The sequence below is a fragment of the Rhinichthys klamathensis genome, unplaced genomic scaffold (assembly GCF_029890125.1).
Source record: "Rhinichthys klamathensis goyatoka isolate OS25496 unplaced genomic scaffold, OSU_Roscu_1.1 h1tg000630l_1, whole genome shotgun sequence".
In the NCBI taxonomy this organism is placed as follows: Eukaryota; Metazoa; Chordata; class Actinopteri; order Cypriniformes; family Leuciscidae; genus Rhinichthys; species Rhinichthys klamathensis.
Window position 1 is genome coordinate 672,215 of NW_026607077.1, and position 24,286 is coordinate 696,500.

Genomic DNA, 24,286 nt, shown 5'->3' on the forward strand with positions numbered 1-24,286 from the left:
ATGATCTGGGTTTTTGAGCTGAGATTTCACACACACATTCTGGGTACACCATAGATTTATATTACACCTTGTGAAAAGGGGCATAATGTGTCACCTTTAAAGCTAGCTGTACTGTACCTTCCCAGGGGGCTGTGCGGTGTCGCGGAGCGAGCGCGCCTCCTCCCGCAGGAGCTCGGGCAGGCCGGGGCTCAGCGTGTACCTCTGGCGCAGGTCCTCCAGGTCCAGGCCCAGCAGCAGCTCCGCTTTAGCCGGTTTGACGGGCATGGGCGAGGCGGCGGGCGTCTCCGGGTGGCACAGCTTGGGTTTGGTGAAGGAGCCGGACTCCCTGAAGGAGCGGCGGCGGGCGGTGGGCGTCGCCGCCGCGGCGGGAATATGCTCGTCCTCCTCCGCCTCCGCGCACTCGCTGGACAGGGTTAGCTTGTCCTGCGTGAGGTCGTGCAGCGAGGGCTGGGGCAGCGGGTACAGCGCGCCGGGCGGCTGCGGGGGGGCGGCCCGCGGCTCAGCTTGCCGGAGCGCCTGCGCCTCCTTCAGCTTCTGGATCTTCAGGGCGTATTCAGACTCCAGCTGCTGCAGCCGCTGCTTCTGCGCGATGAGCTCGGCGTAGTGGACGTCCGAGTGGTCCACGCGTCGCACCTTCACCGGCTGGCAACACAACACACAGTCATGCCACCGGCACACAACACACACTCATTCACTGCAGGGCTGGGTATAGTTTCAATTTTAACGATTCTTATCCATTCCTAATTTCGAATCCAAAAAGGTTAAAAATAAAACTTATTGCAAAACATTTAATTGCAGCTGAATATCGTGAACAGAAATCATCAGGCTAAAGAACACTTACAGGAGCGTTTGCCTGTGGTTTAAAAACACTACAGAAAAACAACTAGCTGAACTAATATAAATTTCAAGCATCATTAAAGACAAACACCCAGTAATTAAAAAAGAACAAATACAAATTTAGCAATCGCAACATATAGATACAACTGAACAAAGATACGATTGAAATAAACAGTGTTTTAAGATTTTCAGGTACAGAAACTGTAATCAAATGTAAAATAACACAGTCATTAGTGTTGTGCAGTTTACCGGGTAGCTGGCGGCGCTGGAGCTGCTTGTCAGCGTGGCCTGAGCGAGATCTCTCTTCAGCTTCAGCGACTGCTGCTTCCTCAAGCTCACGCGGTGCTGAACTCTCTGCACCTGTGGGACACACACCTGACGTTACGCCTCAGGCTACACTGAACTCTCTGCACCTGCGGGACACACACCTGACGTTACGCCTCAGGCTACACTGAACTCTCTGCACCTGCGGGACACACACCTGACGTTACTCCTCAGGCTACACTGAACTCTCCGCACCTGCGGGACACACACCTGACGTTACGCCTCAGGCTACACTGAACTCTCCACACCTGTGGGACACACACCTGACGTTACTCCTCAGGCTACACTGAACTCTCTGCACCTGCGGGACACACACCTGACGTTACGCCTCAGGCTACACTGAACTCTCTGCACCTGCGGGACACACACCTGACGTTACGCCTCAGGCTACACTGAACTCTCTGCACCTGCGGGACACACACCTGACGTTACTCCTCAGGCTACACTGAACTCTCCGCACCTGCGGGACACACACCTGACGTTACGCCTCAGGCTACACTGAACTCTCCACACCTGTGGGACACACACCTGACGTTACTCCTCAGGCTACACTGAACTCTCTGCACCTGCGGGACACACACCTGACGTTACGCCTCAGGCTACACTGAACTCTCTGCACCTGCGGGACACACACCTGACGTTACGCCTCAGGCTACACTGAACTCTCTGCACCTGCGGGACACACACCTGACGTTACTCCTCAGGCTACACTGAACTCTCCGCACCTGCGGGACACACACCTGACGTTACGCCTCAGGCTACACTGAACTCTCCACACCTGTGGGACACACACCTGACGTTACTCCTCAGGCTACACTGAACTCTCCGCACCTGCGGGACACACACCTGACGTTACTCCTCAGGCTACACTGAACTCTCCGCACCTGCGGGACACACACCTGACGTTACTCCTCAGGCTACACTGAACTCTCTGCACCTGCGGGACACACACCTGACGTTACGCCTCAGGCTACACTGAACTCTCTGCACCTGTGGGACACACACCTGACGTTACTCCTCAGGCTACACTGAACTCTCCGCACCTGCGGGACACACACCTGACGTTACGCCTCAGGCTACACTGAACTCTCCACACCTGTGGGACACACACCTGACGTTACTCCTCAGGCTACACTGAACTCTCCGCACCTGCGGGACACACACCTGACGTTACGCCTCAGGCTACACTGAACTCTCTGCACCTGCGGGACACACACCTGACGTTACTCCTCAGGCTACACTGAACTCTCCGCACCTGCGGGACACACACCTGACGTTACGCCTCAGGCTACACTGAACTCTCTGCACCTGTGGGACACACACCTGACGTTACTCCTCAGGCTACACTGAACTCTCTGCACCTGTGGGACACACACCTGACGTTACGCCTCAGGCTACACTGAACTCTCCACACCTGTGGGACACACACCTGACGTTACTCCTCAGGCTACACTGAACTCTCCGCACCTGCGGGACACACACCTGACGTTACGCCTCAGGCTACACTGAACTCTCTGCACCTGCGGGACACACACCTGACGTTACTCCTCAGGCTACACTGAACTCTCTGCACCTGCGGGACACACACCTGACGTTACTCCTCAGGCTACACTGAACTCTCCGCACCTGCGGGACACACACCTGACGTTACGCCTCAGGCTACACTGAACTCTCCGCACCTGTGGGACACACACCTGACGTTACGCCTCAGGCTACACTGAACTCTCTGCACCTGCGGGACACACACCTGACGTTACGCCTCAGGCTACACTGAACTCTCTACACCTGCGGGACACACACCTGACGTTACGCCTCAGGCTACACTGAACTCTCTGCACCTGCGGGACACACACCTGACGTTACTCCTCAGGCTACACTGAACTCTCCGCACCTGCGGGACACACACCTGACGTTACGCCTCAGGCTACACTGAACTCTCTGCACCTGTGGGACACACACCTGACGTTACGCCTCAGGCTACACTGAACTCTCTGCACCTGCGGGACACACACCTGACGTTACTCCTCAGGCTACACTGAACTCTCTGCACCTGCGGGACACACACCTGACGTTACTCCTCAGGCTACACTGAACTCTCTGCACCTGTGGGACACACACCTGACGTTACGCCTCAGGCTACACTGAACTCTCTGCACCTGCGGGACACACACCTGACGTTACGCCTCAGGCTACACTGAACTCTCTGCACCTGCGGGACACACACCTGACGTTACTCCTCAGGCTACACTGAACTCTCTGCACCTGTGGGACACACACCTGACGTTACGCCTCAGGCTACACTGAACTCTCCACACCTGTGGGACACACACCTGACGTTACTCCTCAGGCTACACTGAACTCTCTGCACCTGTGGGACACACACCTGACGTTACGCCTCAGGCTACACTGAACTCTCCGCACTTGTGGGACACACACCTGACGTTACTCCTCAGGCTACACTGAACTCTCCACACCTGTGGGACACACACCTGACGTTACGCCTCAGGCTACACTGAACTCTCTACACCTGTGGGACACACACCTGACGTTACTCCTCAGGCTACACTGAACTCTCTGCACCTGCGGGACACACACCTGACGTTACTCCTCAGGCTACACTGAACTCTCTGCACCTGCGGGACACACACCTGACGTTACTCCTCAGGCTACACTGAACTCTCCGCACCTGCGGGACACACACCTGACGTTACTCCTCAGGCTACACTGAACTCTCTGCACCTGCGGGACACACACCTGACGTTACGCCTCAGGCTACACTGAACTCTCTGCACCTGCGGGACACACACCTGACGTTACGCCTCAGGCTACACTGAACTCTCTGCACCTGCGGGACACACACCTGACGTTACTCCTCAGGCTACACTGAACTCTCCGCACCTGCGGGACACACACCTGACGTTACGCCTCAGGCTACACTGAACTCTCCACACCTGTGGGACACACACCTGACGTTACTCCTCAGGCTACACTGAACTCTCTGCACCTGCGGGACACACACCTGACGTTACGCCTCAGGCTACACTGAACTCTCTGCACCTGCGGGACACACACCTGACGTTACGCCTCAGGCTACACTGAACTCTCTGCACCTGCGGGACACACACCTGACGTTACTCCTCAGGCTACACTGAACTCTCCGCACCTGCGGGACACACACCTGACGTTACGCCTCAGGCTACACTGAACTCTCCACACCTGTGGGACACACACCTGACGTTACTCCTCAGGCTACACTGAACTCTCCGCACCTGCGGGACACACACCTGACGTTACTCCTCAGGCTACACTGAACTCTCTGCACCTGCGGGACACACACCTGACGTTACGCCTCAGGCTACACTGAACTCTCTGCACCTGTGGGACACACACCTGACGTTACTCCTCAGGCTACACTGAACTCTCCGCACCTGCGGGACACACACCTGACGTTACGCCTCAGGCTACACTGAACTCTCCACACCTGTGGGACACACACCTGACGTTACTCCTCAGGCTACACTGAACTCTCCGCACCTGCGGGACACACACCTGACGTTACGCCTCAGGCTACACTGAACTCTCCGCACCTGCGGGACACACACCTGACGTTACTCCTCAGGCTACACTGAACTCTCCACACCTGTGGGACACACACCTGACGTTACGCCTCAGGCTACACTGAACTCTCTGCACCTGCGGGACACACACCTGACGTTACTCCTCAGGCTACACTGAACTCTCCGCACCTGCGGGACACACACCTGACGTTACGCCTCAGGCTACACTGAACTCTCTGCACCTGTGGGACACACACCTGACGTTACTCCACAGGCTACACTGAACTCTCTGCACCTGTGGGACACACACCTGACGTTACGCCTCAGGCTACACTGAACTCTCTGCACCTGTGGGACACACACCTGACGTTACTCCTCAGGCTACACTGAACTCTCTGCACCTGTGGGACACACACCTGACGTTACGCCTCAGGCTACACTGAACTCTCTGCACCTGCGGGACACACACCTGACGTTACTCCTCAGGCTACACTGAACTCTCTGCACCTGCGGGACACACACCTGACGTTACTCCTCAGGCTACACTGAACTCTCTGCACCTGTGGGACACACACCTGACGTTACGCCTCAGGCTACACTGAACTCTCTGCACCTGCGGGACACACACCTGACGTTACGCCTCAGGCTACACTGAACTCTCTGCACCTGTGGGACACACACCTGACGTTACGCCTCAGGCTACACTGAACTCTCCACACCTGTGGGACACACACCTGACGTTACGCCTCAGGCTACACTGAACTCTCCGCACCTGTGGGACACACACCTGACGTTACTCCTCAGGCTACACTGAACTCTCCACACCTGTGGGACACACACCTGACGTTACGCCTCAGGCTACACTGAACTCTCCACACCTGTGGGACACACACCTGACGTTACTCCTCAGGCTACACTGAACTCTCTGCACCTGCGGGACACACACCTGACGTTACTCCTCAGGCTACACTGAACTCTCTGCACCTGTGGGACACACACCTGACGTTACGCCTCAGGCTACACTGAACTCTCCACACCTGTGGGACACACACCTGACGTTACTCCTCAGGCTACACTGAACTCTCTGCACCTGCGGGACACACACCTGACGTTACGCCTCAGGCTACACTGAACACTCCACACCTGTGGGACACACACCTGACGTTACTCCTCAGGCTACACTGAACTCTCTGCACCTGTGGGACACACACCTGACGTTACGCCTCAGGCTACACTGAACTCTCTGCACCTGTGGGACACACACCTGACGTTACGCCTCAGGCTACACTGAACTCTCCGCACCTGTGGGACACACACCTGACGTTACGCCTCAGGCTACACTGAACTCTCCACACCTGTGGGACACACACCTGACGTTACTCCTCAGGCTACACTGAACTCTCTGCACCTGTGGGACACACACCTGACGTTACGCCTCAGGCTACACTGAACTCTCTGCACCTGCGGGACACACACCTGACGTTACGCCTCAGGCTACACTGAACTCTCCGCACCTGTGGGACACACACCTGACGTTACTCCTCAGGCTACACTGAACTCTCCGCACCTGTGGGACACACACCTGACGTTACGCCTCAGGCTACACTGAACTCTCTGCACCTGCGGGACACACACCTGACGTTACTCCTCAGGCTACACTGAACTCTCTGCACCTGCGGGACACACACCTGACGTTACGCCTCAGGCTACACTGAACTCTCTGCACCTGTGGGACACACACCTGACGTTACGCCTCAGGCTACACTGAACTCTCTGCACCTGCGGGACACACACCTGACGTTACGCCTCAGGCTACACTGAACTCTCCGCACCTGTGGGACACACACCTGACGTTACGCCTCAGGCTACACTGAACTCTCTGCACCTGCGGGACACACACCTGACGTTACGCCTCAGGCTACACTGAACTCTCTGCACCTGCGGGACACACACCTGACGTTACGCCTCAGGCTACACTGAACTCTCTGCACCTGTGGGACACACACCTGACGTTACGCCTCAGGCTACACTGAACTCTCTGCACCTGCGGGACACACACCTGACGTTACGCCTCAGGCTACACTGAACTCTCCGCACCTGTGGGACACACACCTGACGTTACGCCTCAGGCTACACTGAACTCTCCGCACCTGTGGGACACACACCTGACGTTACGCCTCAGGCTACACTGAACTCTCTGCACCTGCGGGACACACACCTGACGTTACGCCTCAGGCTACACTGAACTCTCTGCACCTGCGGGACACACACCTGACGTTACGCCTCAGGCTACACTGAACTCTCTGCACCTGTGGGACACACACCTGACGTTACGCCTCAGGCTACACTGAACTCTCTGCACCTGCGGGACACACACCTGACGTTACGCCTCAGGCTACACTGAACTCTCTGCACCTGTGGGACACACACCTGACGTTACGCCTCAGGCTACACTGAACTCTCTGCACCTGTGGGACACACACCTGACGTTACGCCTCAGGCTACACTGAACTCTCTGCACCTGTGGGACACACACCTGACGTTACTCCACAGGCTACACTGAACTCTCTGCACCTGTGGGACACACACCTGACGTTACGCCTCAGGCTACACTGAACTCTCCGCACCTGTGGGACACACACCTGACGTTACGCCTCAGGCTACACTGAACTCTCTGCACCTGTGGGACACACACCTGACGTTACGCCTCAGGCTACACTGAACTCTCTGCACCTGTGGGACACACACCTGACGTTACTCCTCAGGCTACACTGAACTCTCTGCACCTGTGGGACACACACCTGACGTTACGCCTCAGGCTACACTGAACTCTCTGCACCTGTGGGACACACACCTGACGTTACTCCTCAGGCTACACTGAACTCTCTGCACCTGTGGGACACACACCTGACGTTACGCCTCAGGCTACACTGAACTCTCTGCACCTGTGGGACACACACCTGACGTTACTCCTCAGGCTACACTGAACTCTCTGCACCTGTGGGACACACACCTGACGTTACGCCTCAGGCTACACTGAACTCTCCGCACCTGCGGGACACACACCTGACGTTACGCCTCAGGCTACACTGAACTCTCTGCACCTGTGGGACACACACCTGACGTTACTCCTCAGGCTACACTGAACTCTCTGCACCTGCGGGACACACACCTGACGTTACGCCTCAGGCTACACTGAACTCTCCGCACCTGCGGGACACACACCTGACGTTACGCCTCAGGCTACACTGAACTCTCTGCACCTGTGGGACACACACCTGACGTTACGCCTCAGGCTACACTGAACTCTCTGCACCTGTGGGACACACACCTGACGTTACTCCTCAGGCTACACTGAACTCTCTGCACCTGTGGGACACACACCTGACGTTACGCCTCAGGCTACACTGAACTCTCTGCACCTGCGGGACACACACCTGACGTTACGCCTCAGGCTACACTGAACTCTCTGCACCTGTGGGACACACACCTGACGTTACGCCTCAGGCTACACTGAACTCTCTGCACCTGTGGGACACACACCTGACGTTACGCCTCAGGCTACACTGAACTCTCTGCACCTGTGGGACACACACCTGACGTTACGCCTCAGGCTACACTGAACTCTCTGCACCTGCGGGACACACACCTGACGTTACGCCTCAGGCTACACTGAACTCTCTACACCTGCGGGACACACACCTGACGTTACGCCTCAGGCTACACTGAACTCTCTGCACCTGTGGGACACACACCTGACGTTACGCCTCAGGCTACACTGAACTCTCTGCACCTGTGGGACACACACCTGACGTTACTCCTCAGGCTACACTGAACTCTCTGCACCTGTGGGACACACACCTGACGTTACGCCTCAGGCTACACTGAACTCTCTGCACCTGCGGGACACACACCTGACGTTACGCCTCAGGCTACACTGAACTCTCTGCACCTGTGGGACACACACCTGACGTTACGCCTCAGGCTACACTGAACTCTCTGCACCTGTGGGACACACACCTGACGTTACGCCTCAGGCTACACTGAACTCTCCACACCTGTGGGACACACACCTGACGTTACGCCTCAGGCTACACTGAACTCTCCGCACCTGCGGGACACACACCTGACGTTACTCCTCAGGCTACACTGAACTCTCTGCACCTGCGGGACACACACCTGACGTTACGCCTCAGGCTACACTGAACTCTCCGCACCTGTGGGACACACACCTGACGTTACGCCTCAGGCTACACTGAACTCTCCGCACCTGTGGGACACACACCTGACGTTACGCCTCAGGCTACACTGAACTCTCCGCACCTGTGGGACACACACCTGACGTTACTCCTCAGGCTACACTGAACTCTCTGCACCTGCGGGACACACACCTGACGTTACGCCACAGGCTACACTGAACTCTCCGCACCTGCGGGACACACACCTGACGTTACGCCTCAGGCTACACTGAACTCTCCGCACCTGCGGGACACACACCTGACGTTACGCCTCAGGCTACACTGAACTCTCTGCACCTGCGGGACACACACCTGACGTTACTCCTCAGGCTACACTGAACTCTCTGCACCTGTGGGACACACACCTGACGTTACGCCTCAGGCTACACTGAACTCTCCGCACCTGTGGGACACACACCTGACGTTACTCCTCAGGCTACACTGAACTCTCTGCACCTGCGGGACACACACCTGACGTTACGCCACAGGCTAAACTGAACTCTCCGCACCTGCGGGACACACACCTGACGTTACGCCTCAGGCTACACTGAACTCTCCACACCTGCGGGACACACACCTGACGTTACGCCTCAGGCTACACTGAACTCTCCGCACCTGCGGGACACACACCTGACGTTACGCCTCAGGCTACACTGAACTCTCTGCACCTGTGGGACACACACCTGACGTTACGCCTCAGGCTACACTGAACTCTCTGCACCTGCGGGACACACACCTGACGTTACTCCTCAGGCTACACTGAACTCTCCGCACCTGCGGGACACACACCTGACGTTACTCCTCAGGCTACACTGAACTCTCCGCACCTGCGGGACACACACCTGACGTTACTCCTCAGGCTACACTGAACTCTCTGCACCTGCGGGACACACACCTGACGTTACTCCTCAGGCTACACTGAACTCTCCGCACCTGCGGGACACACACCTGACGTTACGCCTCAGGCTACACTGAACTCTCTGCACCTGCGGGACACACACCTGACGTTACGCCTCAGGCTACACTGAACTCTCTGCACCTGCGGGACACACACCTGACGTTACGCCTCAGGCTACACTGAACTCTCCGCACCTGCGGGACACACACCTGACGTTACGCCTCAGGCTACACTGAACTCTCCGCACCTGCGGGACACACACCTGACGTTACGCCTCAGGCTACACTGAACTCTCTGCACCTGCGGGACACACACCTGACGTTACGCCTCAGGCTACACTGAACTCTCTGCACCTGCGGGACACACACCTGACGTTACGCCTCAGGCTACACTGAACTCTCCGCACCTGCGGGACACACACCTGACGTTACTCCTCAGGCTACACTGAACTCTCTGCACCTGCGGGACACACACCTGACGTTACGCCTCAGGCTACACTGAACTCTCTGCACCTGTGGGACACACACCTGACGTTACGCCTCAGGCTACACTGAACTCTCTGCACCTGCGGGACACACACCTGACGTTACTCCTCAGGCTACACTGAACTCTCCGCACCTGCGGGACACACACCTGACGTTACTCCTCAGGCTACACTGAACTCTCCGCACCTGCGGGACACACACCTGACGTTACTCCTCAGGCTACACTGAACTCTCTGCACCTGTGGGACACACACCTGACGTTACGCCTCAGGCTACACTGAACTCTCCGCACCTGTGGGACACACACCTGACGTTACTCCTCAGGCTACACTGAACTCTCCGCACCTGCGGGACACACACCTGACGTTACTCCTCAGGCTACACTGAACTCTCCGCACCTGCGGGACACACACCTGACGTTACGCCTCAGGCTACACTGAACTCTCCACACCTGTGGGACACACACCTGACGTTACGCCTCAGGCTACACTGAACTCTCTACACCTGCGGGACACACACCTGACGTTACTCCTCAGGCTACACTGAACTCTCCACACCTGTGGGACACACACCTGACGTTACGCCTCAGGCTACACTGAACTCTCCACACCTGTGGGACACACACCTGACGTTACGCCTCAGGCTACACTGAACTCTCTGCACCTGCGGGACACACACCTGACGTTACGCCTCAGGCTACACTGAACTCTCCACACCTGTGGGACACACACCTGACGTTACGCCTCAGGCTACACTGAACTCTCTGCACCTGCGGGACACACACCTGACGTTACGCCACAGGCTACACTGAACTCTCCGCACCTGTGGGACACACACCTGACGTTACGCCTCAGGCTACACTGAACTCTCTGCACCTGTGGGACACACACCTGACGTTACGCCTCAGGCTACACTGAACTCTCCGCACCTGTGGGACACACACCTGACGTTACGCCTCAGGCTACACTGAACTCTCCACACCTGTGGGACACACACCTGACGTTACGCCTCAGGCTACACTGAACTCTCCACACCTGTGGGACAAACACCTGACGTTACGCCTCAGGCTACACTGAACTCTCCACACCTGTGGGACACACACCTGACGTTACGCCTCAGGCTACACTGAACTCTCTGCACCTGCGGGACACACACCTGACGTTACGCCTCAGGCTACACTGAACTCTCCACACCTGTGGGACACACACCTGACGTTACGCCTCAGGCTACACTGAACTCTCTGCACCTGTGGGACACACACCTGACGTTACTCCACAGGCTACACTGAACTCTCTGCACCTGCGGGACACACACCTGACGTTACGCCTCAGGCTACACTGAACTCTCCACACCTGTGGGACACACACCTGACGTTACGCCTCAGGCTACACTGAACTCTCTGCACCTGTGGGACACACACCTGACGTTACGCCTCAGGCTACACTGAACTCTCTGCACCTGTCGGACACACACCTGACGTTACGCCTCAGGCTACACTGAACTCTCCACACCTGTGGGACACACACCTGACGTTACGCCTCAGGCTACACTGAACTCTCCGCACCTGCGGGACACACCTGACGTTACGCCTCAGGCTACACTGAACTCTCTGCACCTGCGGGACACACACCTGACGTTACTCCTCAGGCTACACTGAACTCTCCACACCTGTGGGACACACACCTGACGTTACGCCTCAGGCTACACTGAACTCTCTGCACCTGTGGGACACACACCTGACGTTACTCCTCAGGCTACACTGAACTCTCTGCACCTGTGGGACACACACCTGACGTTACTCCTCAGGCTACACTGAACTCTCCGCACCTGCGGGACACACACCTGACGTTACGCCTCAGGCTACACTGAACTCTCTGCACCTGCGGGACACACACCTGACGTTACTCCTCAGGCTACACTGAACTCTCCGCACCTGCGGGACACACACCTGACGTTACGCCTCAGGCTACACTGAACTCTCTACACCTGTGGGACACACACCTGACGTTACTCCTCAGGCTACACTGAACTCTCCGCACCTGCGGGACACACACCTGACGTTACGCCTCAGGCTACACTGAACTCTCTGCACCTGCGGGACACACACCTGACGTTACGCCTCAGGCTACACTGAACTCTCCGCACCTGCGGGACACACACCTGACGTTACGCCTCAGGCTACACTGAACTCTCCACACCTGCGGGACACACACCTGACGTTACTCCTCAGGCTACACTGAACTCTCTGCACCTGCGGGACACACACCTGACGTTACGCCTCAGGCTACACTGAACTCTCTACACCTGCGGGACACACACCTGACGTTACTCCTCAGGCTACACTGAACTCTCTGCACCTGCGGGACACACACCTGACGTTACTCCTCAGGCTACACTGAACTCTCTACACCTGCGGGACACACACCTGACGTTACGCCTCAGGCTACACTGAACTCTCCGCACCTGCGGGACACACACCTGACGTTACTCCTCAGGCTACACTGAACTCTCTGCACCTGCGGGACACACACCTGACGTTACTCCTCAGGCTACACTGAACTCTCCGCACCTGCGGGACACACACCTGACGTTACGCCTCAGGCTACACTGAACTCTCTGCACCTGCGGGACACACACCTGACGTTACTCCTCAGGCTACACTGAACTCTCCGCACCTGCGGGACACACACCTGACGTTACGCCTCAGGCTACACTGAACTCTCTGCACCTGTCGGACACACACCTGACGTTACGCCTCAGGCTACACTGAACTCTCCACACCTGTGGGACACACACCTGACGTTACGCCTCAGGCTACACTGAACTCTCCGCACCTGCGGGACACACCTGACGTTACGCCTCAGGCTACACTGAACTCTCCGCACCTGCGGGACACACCTGACGTTACGCCTCAGGCTACACTGAACTCTCTGCACCTGCGGGACACACACCTGACGTTACTCCTCAGGCTACACTGAACTCTCTGCACCTGTCGGACACACACCTGACGTTACTCCACAGGCTACACTGAACTCTCTGCACCTGCGGGACACACACCTGACGTTACTCCACAGGCTACACTGAACTCTCTGCACCTGCGGGACACACACCTGACGTTACTCCTCAGGCTACACTGAACTCTCTGCACCTGTGGGACACACACCTGACGTTACGCCTCAGGCTACACTGAACTCTCTGCACCTGCGGGACACACACCTGACGTTACTCCTCAGGCTACACTGAACTCTCTGCACCTGTGGGACACACACCTGACGTTACGCCTCAGGCTACACTGAACTCTCTGCACCTGTGGGACACACACCTGACGTTACGCCTCAGGCTACACTGAACTCTCTGCACCTGCGGGACACACACCTGACGTTACGCCTCAGGCTACACTGAACTCTCCGCACCTGTGGGACACACACCTGACGTTACGCCTCAGGCTACACTGAACTCTCTGCACCTGCGGGACACACACCTGACGTTACTCCTCAGGCTACACTGAACTCTCTGCACCTGCGGGACACACACCTGACGTTACTCCACAGGCTACACTGAACTCTCTGCACCTGTCGGACACACACCTGACGTTACTCCACAGGCTACACTGAACTCTCTGCACCTGCGGGACACACACCTGACGTTACTCCACAGGCTACACTGAACTCTCTGCACCTGCGGGACACACACCTGACGTTACGCCTCAGGCTACACTGAACTCTCTGCACCTGTGGGACACACACCTGACGTTACGCCTCAGGCTACACTGAACTCTCTGCACCTGCGGGACACACACCTGACGTTACGCCTCAGGCTACACTGAACTCTCCGCACCTGTGGGACACACACCTGACGTTACGCCTCAGGCTACACTGAACTCTCTGCACCTGTGGGACACACACCTGACGTTACTCCACAGGCTACACTGAACTCTCTGCACCTGCGGGACACACACCTGACGTTACTCCTCAGGCTACACTGAACTCTCTGCACCTGTGGGACACACACCTGACGTTACGCCTCAGGCTACACTGAACTCTCTGCACCTGCGGGACACACACCTGACGTTACGCCTCAGGCTACACTGAACTCTCTGCACCTGCGGGACACACACCTGACGTTACGCCTCAGGCTACACTGAACTCTCCGCACCTGTGGGACACACACCTGACGTTACTCCACAGGCTACACTGAACTCTCTACACCTGTGGGACACACACCTGACGTTACGCCTCAGGCTACACTGAACTCTCTGCACCTGTGGGACACACACCTGACGTTACGCCTCAGGCTACACTGAACTCTCTGCACCTGCGGGACACACACCTGACGTTACGCCTCAGGCTACACTGAACTCTCTACACCTGTGGGACACACACCTGACGTTACTCCTCAGGCTACACTGAACTCTCTACACCTGTGGGACACACACCTGACATTACGCCACAGGCTACACTGAACTCTCCACACCTGTGGGACACACACCTGACGTTACGCCTCAGGCTACACTGAACTCTCTGCACCTGCGGGACACACACCTGACGTTACTCCTCAGGCTACACTGAACTCTCTACACCTGTGGGACACACACCTGACATTACGCCACAGGCTACACTGAACTCTCTGCACCTGTGGGACACACACCTGACGTTACGCCTCAGGCTACACTGAACTCTCTGCACCTGCGGGACACACACCTGACGTTACGCCTCAGGCTACACTGAACTCTCTACACCTGTGGGACACACACCTGACGTTACGCCTCAGGCTACACTGAACTCTCTGCACCTGCGGGACACACACCTGACGTTACGCCTCAGGCTACACTGAACTCTCTGCACCTGTGGGACACACACCTGACGTTACGCCTCAGGCTACACTGAACTCTCTGCACCTGCGGGACACACACCTGACGTTACGCCTCAGGCTACACTGAACTCTCTACACCTGTGGGACACACACCTGACGTTACTCCTCAGGCTACACTGAACTCTCTACACCTGTGGGACACACACCTGACATTACGCCTCAGGCTACACTGAACTCTCTGCACCTGCGGGACACACACCTGACGTTACGCCTCAGGCTACACTGAACTCTCTGCACCTGTGGGACACACACCTGACGTTACGCCTCAGGCTACACTGAACTCTCTGCACCTGTGGGACACACACCTGACGTTACGCCTCAGGCTACACTGAACTCTCTGCACCTGTGGGACACACACCTGACGTTACGCCTCAGGCTACACTGAACTCTCCGCACCTGTGGGACACACACCTGACGTTACTCCTCAGGCTACACTGAACTCTCCGCACCTGTGGGACACACACCTGACGTTACGCCTCAGGCTACACTGAACTCTCTACACCTGTGGGACACACACCTGACGTTACGCCTCAGGCTACACTGAACTCTCCGCACCTGTGGGACACACACCTGACGTTACTCCTCAGGCTACACTGAACTCTCTACACCTGTGGGACACACACCTGACGTTACTCCTCAGGCTACACTGAACTCTCTACACCTGTGGGACACACACCTGACGTTACGCCTCAGGCTACACTGAACTCTCCGCACCTGTGGGACACACACCTGACGTTACGCCTCAGGCTACACTGAACTCTCTGCACCTGCGGGACACACACCTGACGTTACGCCTCAGGCTACACTGAACTCTCTACACCTGCGGGACACACACCTGACGTTACGCCTCAGGCTACACTGAACTCTCTGCACCTGTGGGACACACACCTGACGTTACGCCTCAGGCTACACTGAACTCTCTGCACCTGCGGGACACACACCTGACGTTACGCCTCAGGCTACACTGAACTCTCTACACCTGCGGGACACACACCTGACGTTACGCCTCAGGCTACACTGAACTCTCCACACCTGTGGGACACACACCTGACGTTACGCCTCAGGCTACACTGAACTCTCCACACCTGTGGGACACACACCTGACGTTACGCCTCAGGCTACACTGAACTCTCTGCACCTGCGGGACACACACCTGACGTTACGCCTCAGGCTACACTGAACTCTCTGCACCTGCGGGACACACACCTGACGTTACGCCTCAGGCTACACTGAACTCTCTGCACCTGCGGGACACACACCTGACGTTACGCCTCAGGCTACACTGAACTCTCTGCACCTGTGGGACACACACCTGACGTTACTCCACAGGCTACACTGAACTCTCCACACCTGTGGGACACACACCTGACGTTACGCCTCAGGCTACACTGAACTCTCCACACCTGTGGGACACACACCTGACGTTACGCCTCAGGCTACACTGAACTCTCCGCACCTGTGGGACACACACCTGACGTTACGCCTCAGGCTACACTGAACTCTCCGCACCTGTGGGACACACACCTGACGTTACGCCTCAGGCTACACTGAACTCTCCGCACCTGTGGGACACACACCTGACGTTACTCCACAGGCTACACTGAACTCTCCACACCTGTGGGACACACACCTGACGTTACTCCTCAGGCTACACTGAACTCTCCGCACCTGCGGGACACACACCTGACGTTACTCCTCAGGCTACACTGAACTCTCTGCACCTGTGGGACACACACCTGACGTTACGCCTCAGGCTACACTGAACTCTCCGCACCTGTGGGACACACACCTGACGTTACGCCTCAGGCTACACTGAACTCTCCGCACCTGTGGGACACACACCTGACGTTACGCCTCAGGCTACACTGAACTCTCTGCACCTGCGGGACACACACCTGACGTTACGCCTCAGGCTACACTGAACTCTCCACACCTGTGGGACACACACCTGACGTTACGCCTCAGGCTACACTGAACTCTCCGCACCTGTGGGACACACACCTGACGTTACGCCTCAGGCTACACTGAACTCTCTGCACCTGTGGGACACACACCTGACGTTACGCCTCAGGCTACACTGAACTCTCTGCACCTGCGGGACACACACCTGACGTTACGCCTCAGGCTACACTGAACTCTCCGCACCTGCGGGACACACACCTGACGTTACGCCTCAGGCTACACTGAACTCTCTGCACCTGCGGGACACACACCTGACGTTACGCCTCAGGCTACACTGAACTCTCCGCACCTGTGGGACACACACCTGACGTTACGCCTCAGGCTACACTGAACTCTCTGCACCTGTGGGACACACACCTGACGTTACGCCTCAGGCTACACTGAACTCTCTGCACCTGCGGGACACACACCTGACGTTACGCCTCAGGCTACACTGAACTCTCTGCACCTGCGGGACACACACCTGACGTTACGCCTCAGGCTACACTGAACTCTCCACACCTGTGGGACACACACCTGACGTTACGCCTCAGGCTACACTGAACTCTCCGCACCTGTGGGACACACACCTGACGTTACGCCTCAGGCTACACTGAACTCTCTGCACCTGCGGGACACACACCTGACGTTACGCCTCAGGCTACACTGAACTCTCCACACCTGTGGGACACACACCTGACGTTACGCCTCAGGCTACACTGAACTCTCTGCACCTGTGGGACACACACCTGACGTTACTCCTCAGGCTACACTGAACTCTCTGCACCTGCGGGACACACACCTGACGTTACGCCTCAGGCTACACTGAACTCTCTGCACCTGTGGGACACACACCTGACGTTACGCCTCAGGCTACACTGAACTCTCTGCACCTGCGGGACACACACCTGACGTTACGCCTCAGGCTACACTGAACTCTCCACACCTGTGGGACACACACCTGACGTTACGCCTCAGGCTACACTGAACTCTCTGCACCTGTGGGACACACACCTGACGTTACTCCTCAGGCTACACTGAACTCTCTGCACCTGCGGGACACACACCTGACGTTACGCCTCAGGCTACACTGAACTCTCCGCACCTGCGGGACACACACCTGACGTTACGCCTCAGGCTAAACTGAACTCTCCACACCTGTGGGACACACACCTGACGTTACGCCTCAGGCTAAACTGAACTCTCCACACCTGTGGGACACACACCTGACGTTACGCCTCAGGCTACACTGAACTCTCTGCACCTGCGGGACACACACCTGACGTTACGCCTCAGGCTACACTGAACTCTCTGCACCTGCGGGACACACACCTGACGTTACGCCTCAGGCTACACTGAACTCTCTGCACCTGTGGGACACACACCTGACGTTACGCCTCAGGCTACACTGAACTCTCCACACCTGTGGGACACACACCTGACGTTACGCCTCAGGCTACACTGAACTCTCTGCACCTGCGGGACACACACCTGACGTTACGCCACAGGCTACACTGAACTCTCTGCACCTGCGGGACACACACCTGACGTTACGCCTCAGGCTACACTGAACTCTCTACACCTGCGGGACACACACCTGACGTTACGCCTCAGGCTACACTGAACTCTCTGCACCTGTGGGACACACACCTGACGTTACGCCTCAGGCTACACTGAACTCTCTGCACCTGCGGGACACACACCTGACGTTACGCCTCAGGCTACACTGAACTCTCTGCACCTGCGGGACACACACCTGACGTTACGCCTCAGGCTACACTGAACTCTCTGCACCTGTGGGACACACACCTGACGTTACGCCTCAGGCTACACTGAACTCTCTACACCTGCGGGACACACACCTGACGTTACGCCTCAGGCTACACTGAACTCTCTGCACCTGCGGGACACACACCTGACGTTACGCCTCAGGCTACACTGAACTCTCTGCACCTGCGGGACACACACCTGACGTTACGCCTCAGGCTACACTGAACTCTCTGCACCTGCGGGACACACACCTGACGTTACGCCTCAGGCTACACTGAACTCTCTGCACCTGTGGGACACACACCTGACGTTACGCCTCAGGCTACACTGAACTCTCTGCACCTGCGGGACACACACCTGACGTTACTCCTCAGGCTACACTGAACTCTCTGCACCTGTGGGACACACACCTGACGTTACGCCTCAGGCTACACTGAACTCTCCGCACCTGTGGGACACACACCTGACGTTACGCCTCAGGCTAAACTGAACTCTCCACACCTGTGGGACACACACCTGACGTTACGCCTCAGGCTACACTGAACTCTCCGCACCTGCGGGACACACACCTGACGTTACGCCTCAGGCTACACTGAACTCTCTGCACCTGTGGGACACACACCTGACGTTACGCCTCAGGCTACACTGAACTCTCCGCACCTGTGGGACACACACCTGACGTTACGCCTCAGGCTACACTGAACTCTCCGCACCTGTGGGACACACACCTGACGTTACTCCTCAGGCTACACTGAACTCTCTGCACCTGTGGGACACACACCTGACGTTACGCCTCAGGCTACACTGAACTCTCCGCACCTGTGGGACACACACCTGACGTTACGCCTCAGGCTACACTGAACTCTCCGCACCTGTGGGACACACACCTGACGTTACTCCTCAGGCTACACTGAACTCTCCACACCTGCGGGACACACACCTGACGTTACGCCTCAGGCTACACTGAACTCTCCGCACCTGTGGGACACACACCTGACGTTACTCCTCAGGCTACACTGAACTCTCCACACCTGCGGGACACACACCTGACGTTACTCCTCAGGCTACACTGAACTCTCCACACCTGTGGGACACACACCTGACGTTACGCCTCAGGCTACACTGAACTCTCCGCACCTGTGGGACACACACCTGACGTTACTCCTCAGGCTACACTGAACTCTCCACACCTGCGGGACACACACCTGACGTTACGCCTCAGGCTACACTGAACTCTCTGCACCTGTGGGACACACACCTGACGTTACGCCTCAGGCTACACTGAACTCTCTACACCTGCGGGACACACACCTGACGTTACTCCTCAGGCTACACTGAACTCTCTGCACCTGTGGGACACACACCTGACGTTACGCCTCAGGCTACACTGAACTCTCTGCACCTGCGGGACACACACCTGACGTTACGCCTCAGGCTACACTGAACTCTCCGCACCTGTGGGACACACACCTGACGTTACGCCTCAGGCTACACTGAACTCTCCACACCTGCGGGACACACACCTGACGTTACGCCTCAGGCTACACTGAACTCTCTACACCTGCGGGACACACACCTGACGTTACGCCTCAGGCTACACTGAACTCTCTGCACCTGTGGGACACACACCTGACGTTACTCCTCAGGCTACACTGAACTCTCTGCACCTGCGGGACACACACCTGACGTTACTCCACAGGCTACACTGAACTCTCTGCACCTGTGGGACACACACCTGACGTTACGCCTCAGGCTACACTGAACTCTCTGCACCTGTGGGACACACACCTGACGTTACGCCTCAGGCTACACTGAACTCTCTACACCTGCGGGACACACACCTGACGTTACTCCTCAGGCTACACTGAACTCTCTGCACCTGTGGGACACACACCTGACGTTACGCCTCAGGCTACACTGAACTCTCTGCACCTGTGGGACACACACCTGACGTTACGCCTCAGGCTACACTGAACTCTCTGCACCTGCGGGACACACACCTGACGTTACGCCTCAGGCTACACTGAACTCTCTGCACCTGCGGGACACACACCTGACGTTACTCCACAGGCTACACTGAACTCTCCACACCTGCGGGACACACACCTGACATTACGCCTCAGGCTACACTGAACTCTCTACACCTGCGGGACACACACCTGACGTTACGCCTCAGGCTACACTGAACTCTCTGCACCTGTGGGACACACACCTGACGTTACTCCACAGGCTACACTGAACTCTCCACACCTGCGGGACACACACCTGACATTACGCCTCAGGCTACACTGAACTCTCTGCACCTGCGGGACACACACCTGACGTTACGCCTCAGGCTACACTGAACTCTCCACACCTGCGGGACACACACCTGACATTACGCCTCAGGCTACACTGAACTCTCTACACCTGCGGGACACACACCTGACGTTACGCCTCAGGCTACACTGAACTCTCTGCACCTGTGGGACACACACCTGACGTTACGCCTCAGGCTACACTGAACTCTCTACACCTGCGGGACACACACCTGACGTTACGCCTCAGGCTACACTGAACTCTCTGCACCTGTGGGACACACACCTGACGTTACTCCTCAGGCTACACTGAACTCTCTGCACCTGTGGGACACACACCTGACGTTACGCCTCAGGCTACACTGAACTCTCTACACCTGCGGGACACACACCTGACGTTACGCCTCAGGCTACACTGAACTCTCTACACCTGCGGGACACACACCTGACGTTACGCCTCAGGCTACACTGAACTCTCTGCACCTGTGGGACACACACCTGACGTTACTCCTCAGGCTACACTGAACTCTCCGCACCTGCGGGACACACACCTGACGTTACGCCTCAGGCTACACTGAACTCTCTGCACCTGCGGGACACACACCTGACGTTACGCCTCAGGCTACACTGAACTCTCCGCACCTGCGGGACACACACCTGACATTACGCCTCAGGCTACACTGAACTCTCCGCACCTGTGGGACACACACCTGACGTTACGCCTCAGGCTACACTGAACTCTCTGCACCTGCGGGACACACACCTGACGTTACTCCTCAGGCTACACTGAACTCTCCGCACCTGCGGGACACACACCTGACGTTACGCCTCAGGCTACACTGAACTCTCTGCACCTGTGGGACACACACCTGACGTTACGCCTCAGGCTACACTGAACTCTCTGCACCTGTGGGACACACACCTGACGTTACGCCTCAGGCTACACTGAACTCTCTACACCTGTGGGACACACACCTGACGTTACACCACAGGCTACACTGAACTCTCTGCACCTGTGGGACACACACCTGACGTTACGCCTCAGGCTACACTGAACTCTCCGCACCTGCGGGACACACACCTGACGTTACGCCTCAGGCTACACTGAACCACACACACACACACACACACTCACCTGCTCCTGCAGCTTCTTCAGCAACACCTTGTTAGCGCTCGCGATCTTCTCTGACGCTAGCAGCTGCTCCTTCAGCCGCGACACTTTCCCCTCGGCCGCGCGCACACACTCTCTCTTCTTCAGCTCCTGTAGCTGGAGCTGCTTCAGCAGCGCCTCGTCTTTACACAGCTGCGCCCTGAGGAACACACACATCAGCACGAGTGTGAGTGCGCGTGTGTGTGTCTGTGTGTGTGTGAGTGCTGGAGCTGCTTCAGCAGAGCCTCGTCTTTACACAGCTGCGCTCTGAGGGACACACATCAGCACAAGTGTGTGTGTGTGTGTGTGTGTGCTCACCTGTGCTGACTGAACTTCTCCTGCAGGTCGGCCACTCTGCCCATGAGCTCCAGCTCTGAGTCTGATCCCACAGGAGAGTGTGTGTGCGTGTACGGGACGACCCCGAGCTCTAGCCGGCCCGATCTCTGCTTTTCCAGACTGAGGAAAATCAAACAAGGGGTTAAAGTGCACATATCACTCTCATAACATCAGTTATAGTTCCAGAAGCAGTTTTACTTTGACATATGTCATGTGAGGTGTACAGGTGTGCATGTGTAGAGGTTCGCAGGTGTGCATGTGTACAGGTGTGCATGTGTACAGGTGTAGAGGTTCGCAGGTGTGCAGGTTCGCAGGTGTACAGGTGTAGAGGTTCGCAGGTGTACAGGTGTAGAGGTTCGCAGGTGTGCAGGTGTACAGGTTCGCAGGTGTACAGGTTCGCAGGTGTGCAGGTTCGCAGGTGTACAGGTGTGCATGTGTACAGGTGTAGAGGTTCGCAGGTGTAGAGATTCGCAGGTGTGCAGGTTCGCAGGTGTACAGGTGTGCATGTGTACAGGTGTAGAGGTTCGCAGGTGTGCAGGTTCGCAGGTGTACAGGTGTAGAGATTCGCAGGTGTGCATGTGTACAGGTGTGCATGTGTACAGGTGTGCAGGTGTACAGGTGTGCAAGTGTACAGGTGTAGAGGTTCGCAGGTGTGCAGGTTCGCAGGTGTACAGGTGTAGAGATTCGCAGGTGTGCATGTGTACAGGTGTGCATGTGTACAGGTGTGCAGGTGTACAGGTGTGCAAGTGTACAGGTCTAGAGGTTCGCAGGTGTACAGGTGTGCATGTGTACAGGTGTGCAGGTGTAGAGATTCGCAGGTGTGCATGTGTACAGGTGTAGAGGTTCGCAGGTGTAGAGATTCGCAGGTGTGCATGTGTACAGGTGTAGAGGTTCGCAGGTGTGCAGGTTCGCAGGTGTGCATGTGTACAGGTGTAGAGGTTCTCAGGTGTAGAGAGTCGCAGGTGTGCATGTGTACAGGTGTGCTTGATCACGTGACTGCAGACCTGGCCGTGTCGTCTCGGAACAGCCGATTCTCCTTCACAGCAGCAGCAGCTCCCGCACGCTTCACCGGGTTATTCTCCTTCTCACACACCGAGTGTTTGGGCTTGGCTGCCTGAGAGAGTAGCACATGACTGCAGTGATCAGAGCTAGTTCTTCTACATGCTGCAGTGAGATCAGTGTTTCAACTGCAGGAAACCCTCCTCTGGCATCACTGTAGTCCTGCCTCGAACATAAAACACCTGCTCCAGACATATCGGACAAACTTGACGATGTTATCGAATTATCGATGACGATAATAAAAAGATATCGGAGGATATATCAGTGGAGCACTAGTGTTAGTAACCATCTAACCTTCATGTAACACATCTTCCCCTCGCGGGTCAAAATGACCCGAAGCAATAAAATTATACCTAATTTTTTTTGTCAAGAAAGCTTATTTTATTTCATTTTGATAATATTTTTTCATTATTTTTCGTAATTTTTTTATTTTATTTAAAATTTTAGATTTGATCTTTAAATTACTAGATTTGATCAAAAATAATAAAGTCATGTAACTTGAATTCAAAATAACTCACAATT

The 24,286-nt window shown here is 56.4% G+C and overlaps 1 protein-coding gene across 2 annotated transcripts in view; it reads right to left on the reverse strand.

Moving 5' to 3' along the window:
- The window catches only part of LOC130076147 (zinc finger C3H1 domain-containing protein-like), a 63,672-nt gene that overhangs the window by 22,523 nt on the left and 16,863 nt on the right, over positions 1-24,286 (reverse strand). For both annotated transcript variants that reach the window (XM_056241121.1, XM_056241120.1), the window contains exons 12-16: positions 23,710-23,819; positions 22,688-22,825; positions 22,355-22,529; positions 1,087-1,197; positions 118-642 (exon numbers count right to left, since the gene is read on the reverse strand). In XM_056241121.1, the coding sequence (XP_056097096.1) occupies positions 118-642; positions 1,087-1,197; positions 22,355-22,529; positions 22,688-22,825; positions 23,710-23,819 (1,059 nt within the window). The remainder of the gene's footprint in view (positions 1-117; positions 643-1,086; positions 1,198-22,354; positions 22,530-22,687; positions 22,826-23,709; positions 23,820-24,286) is intronic.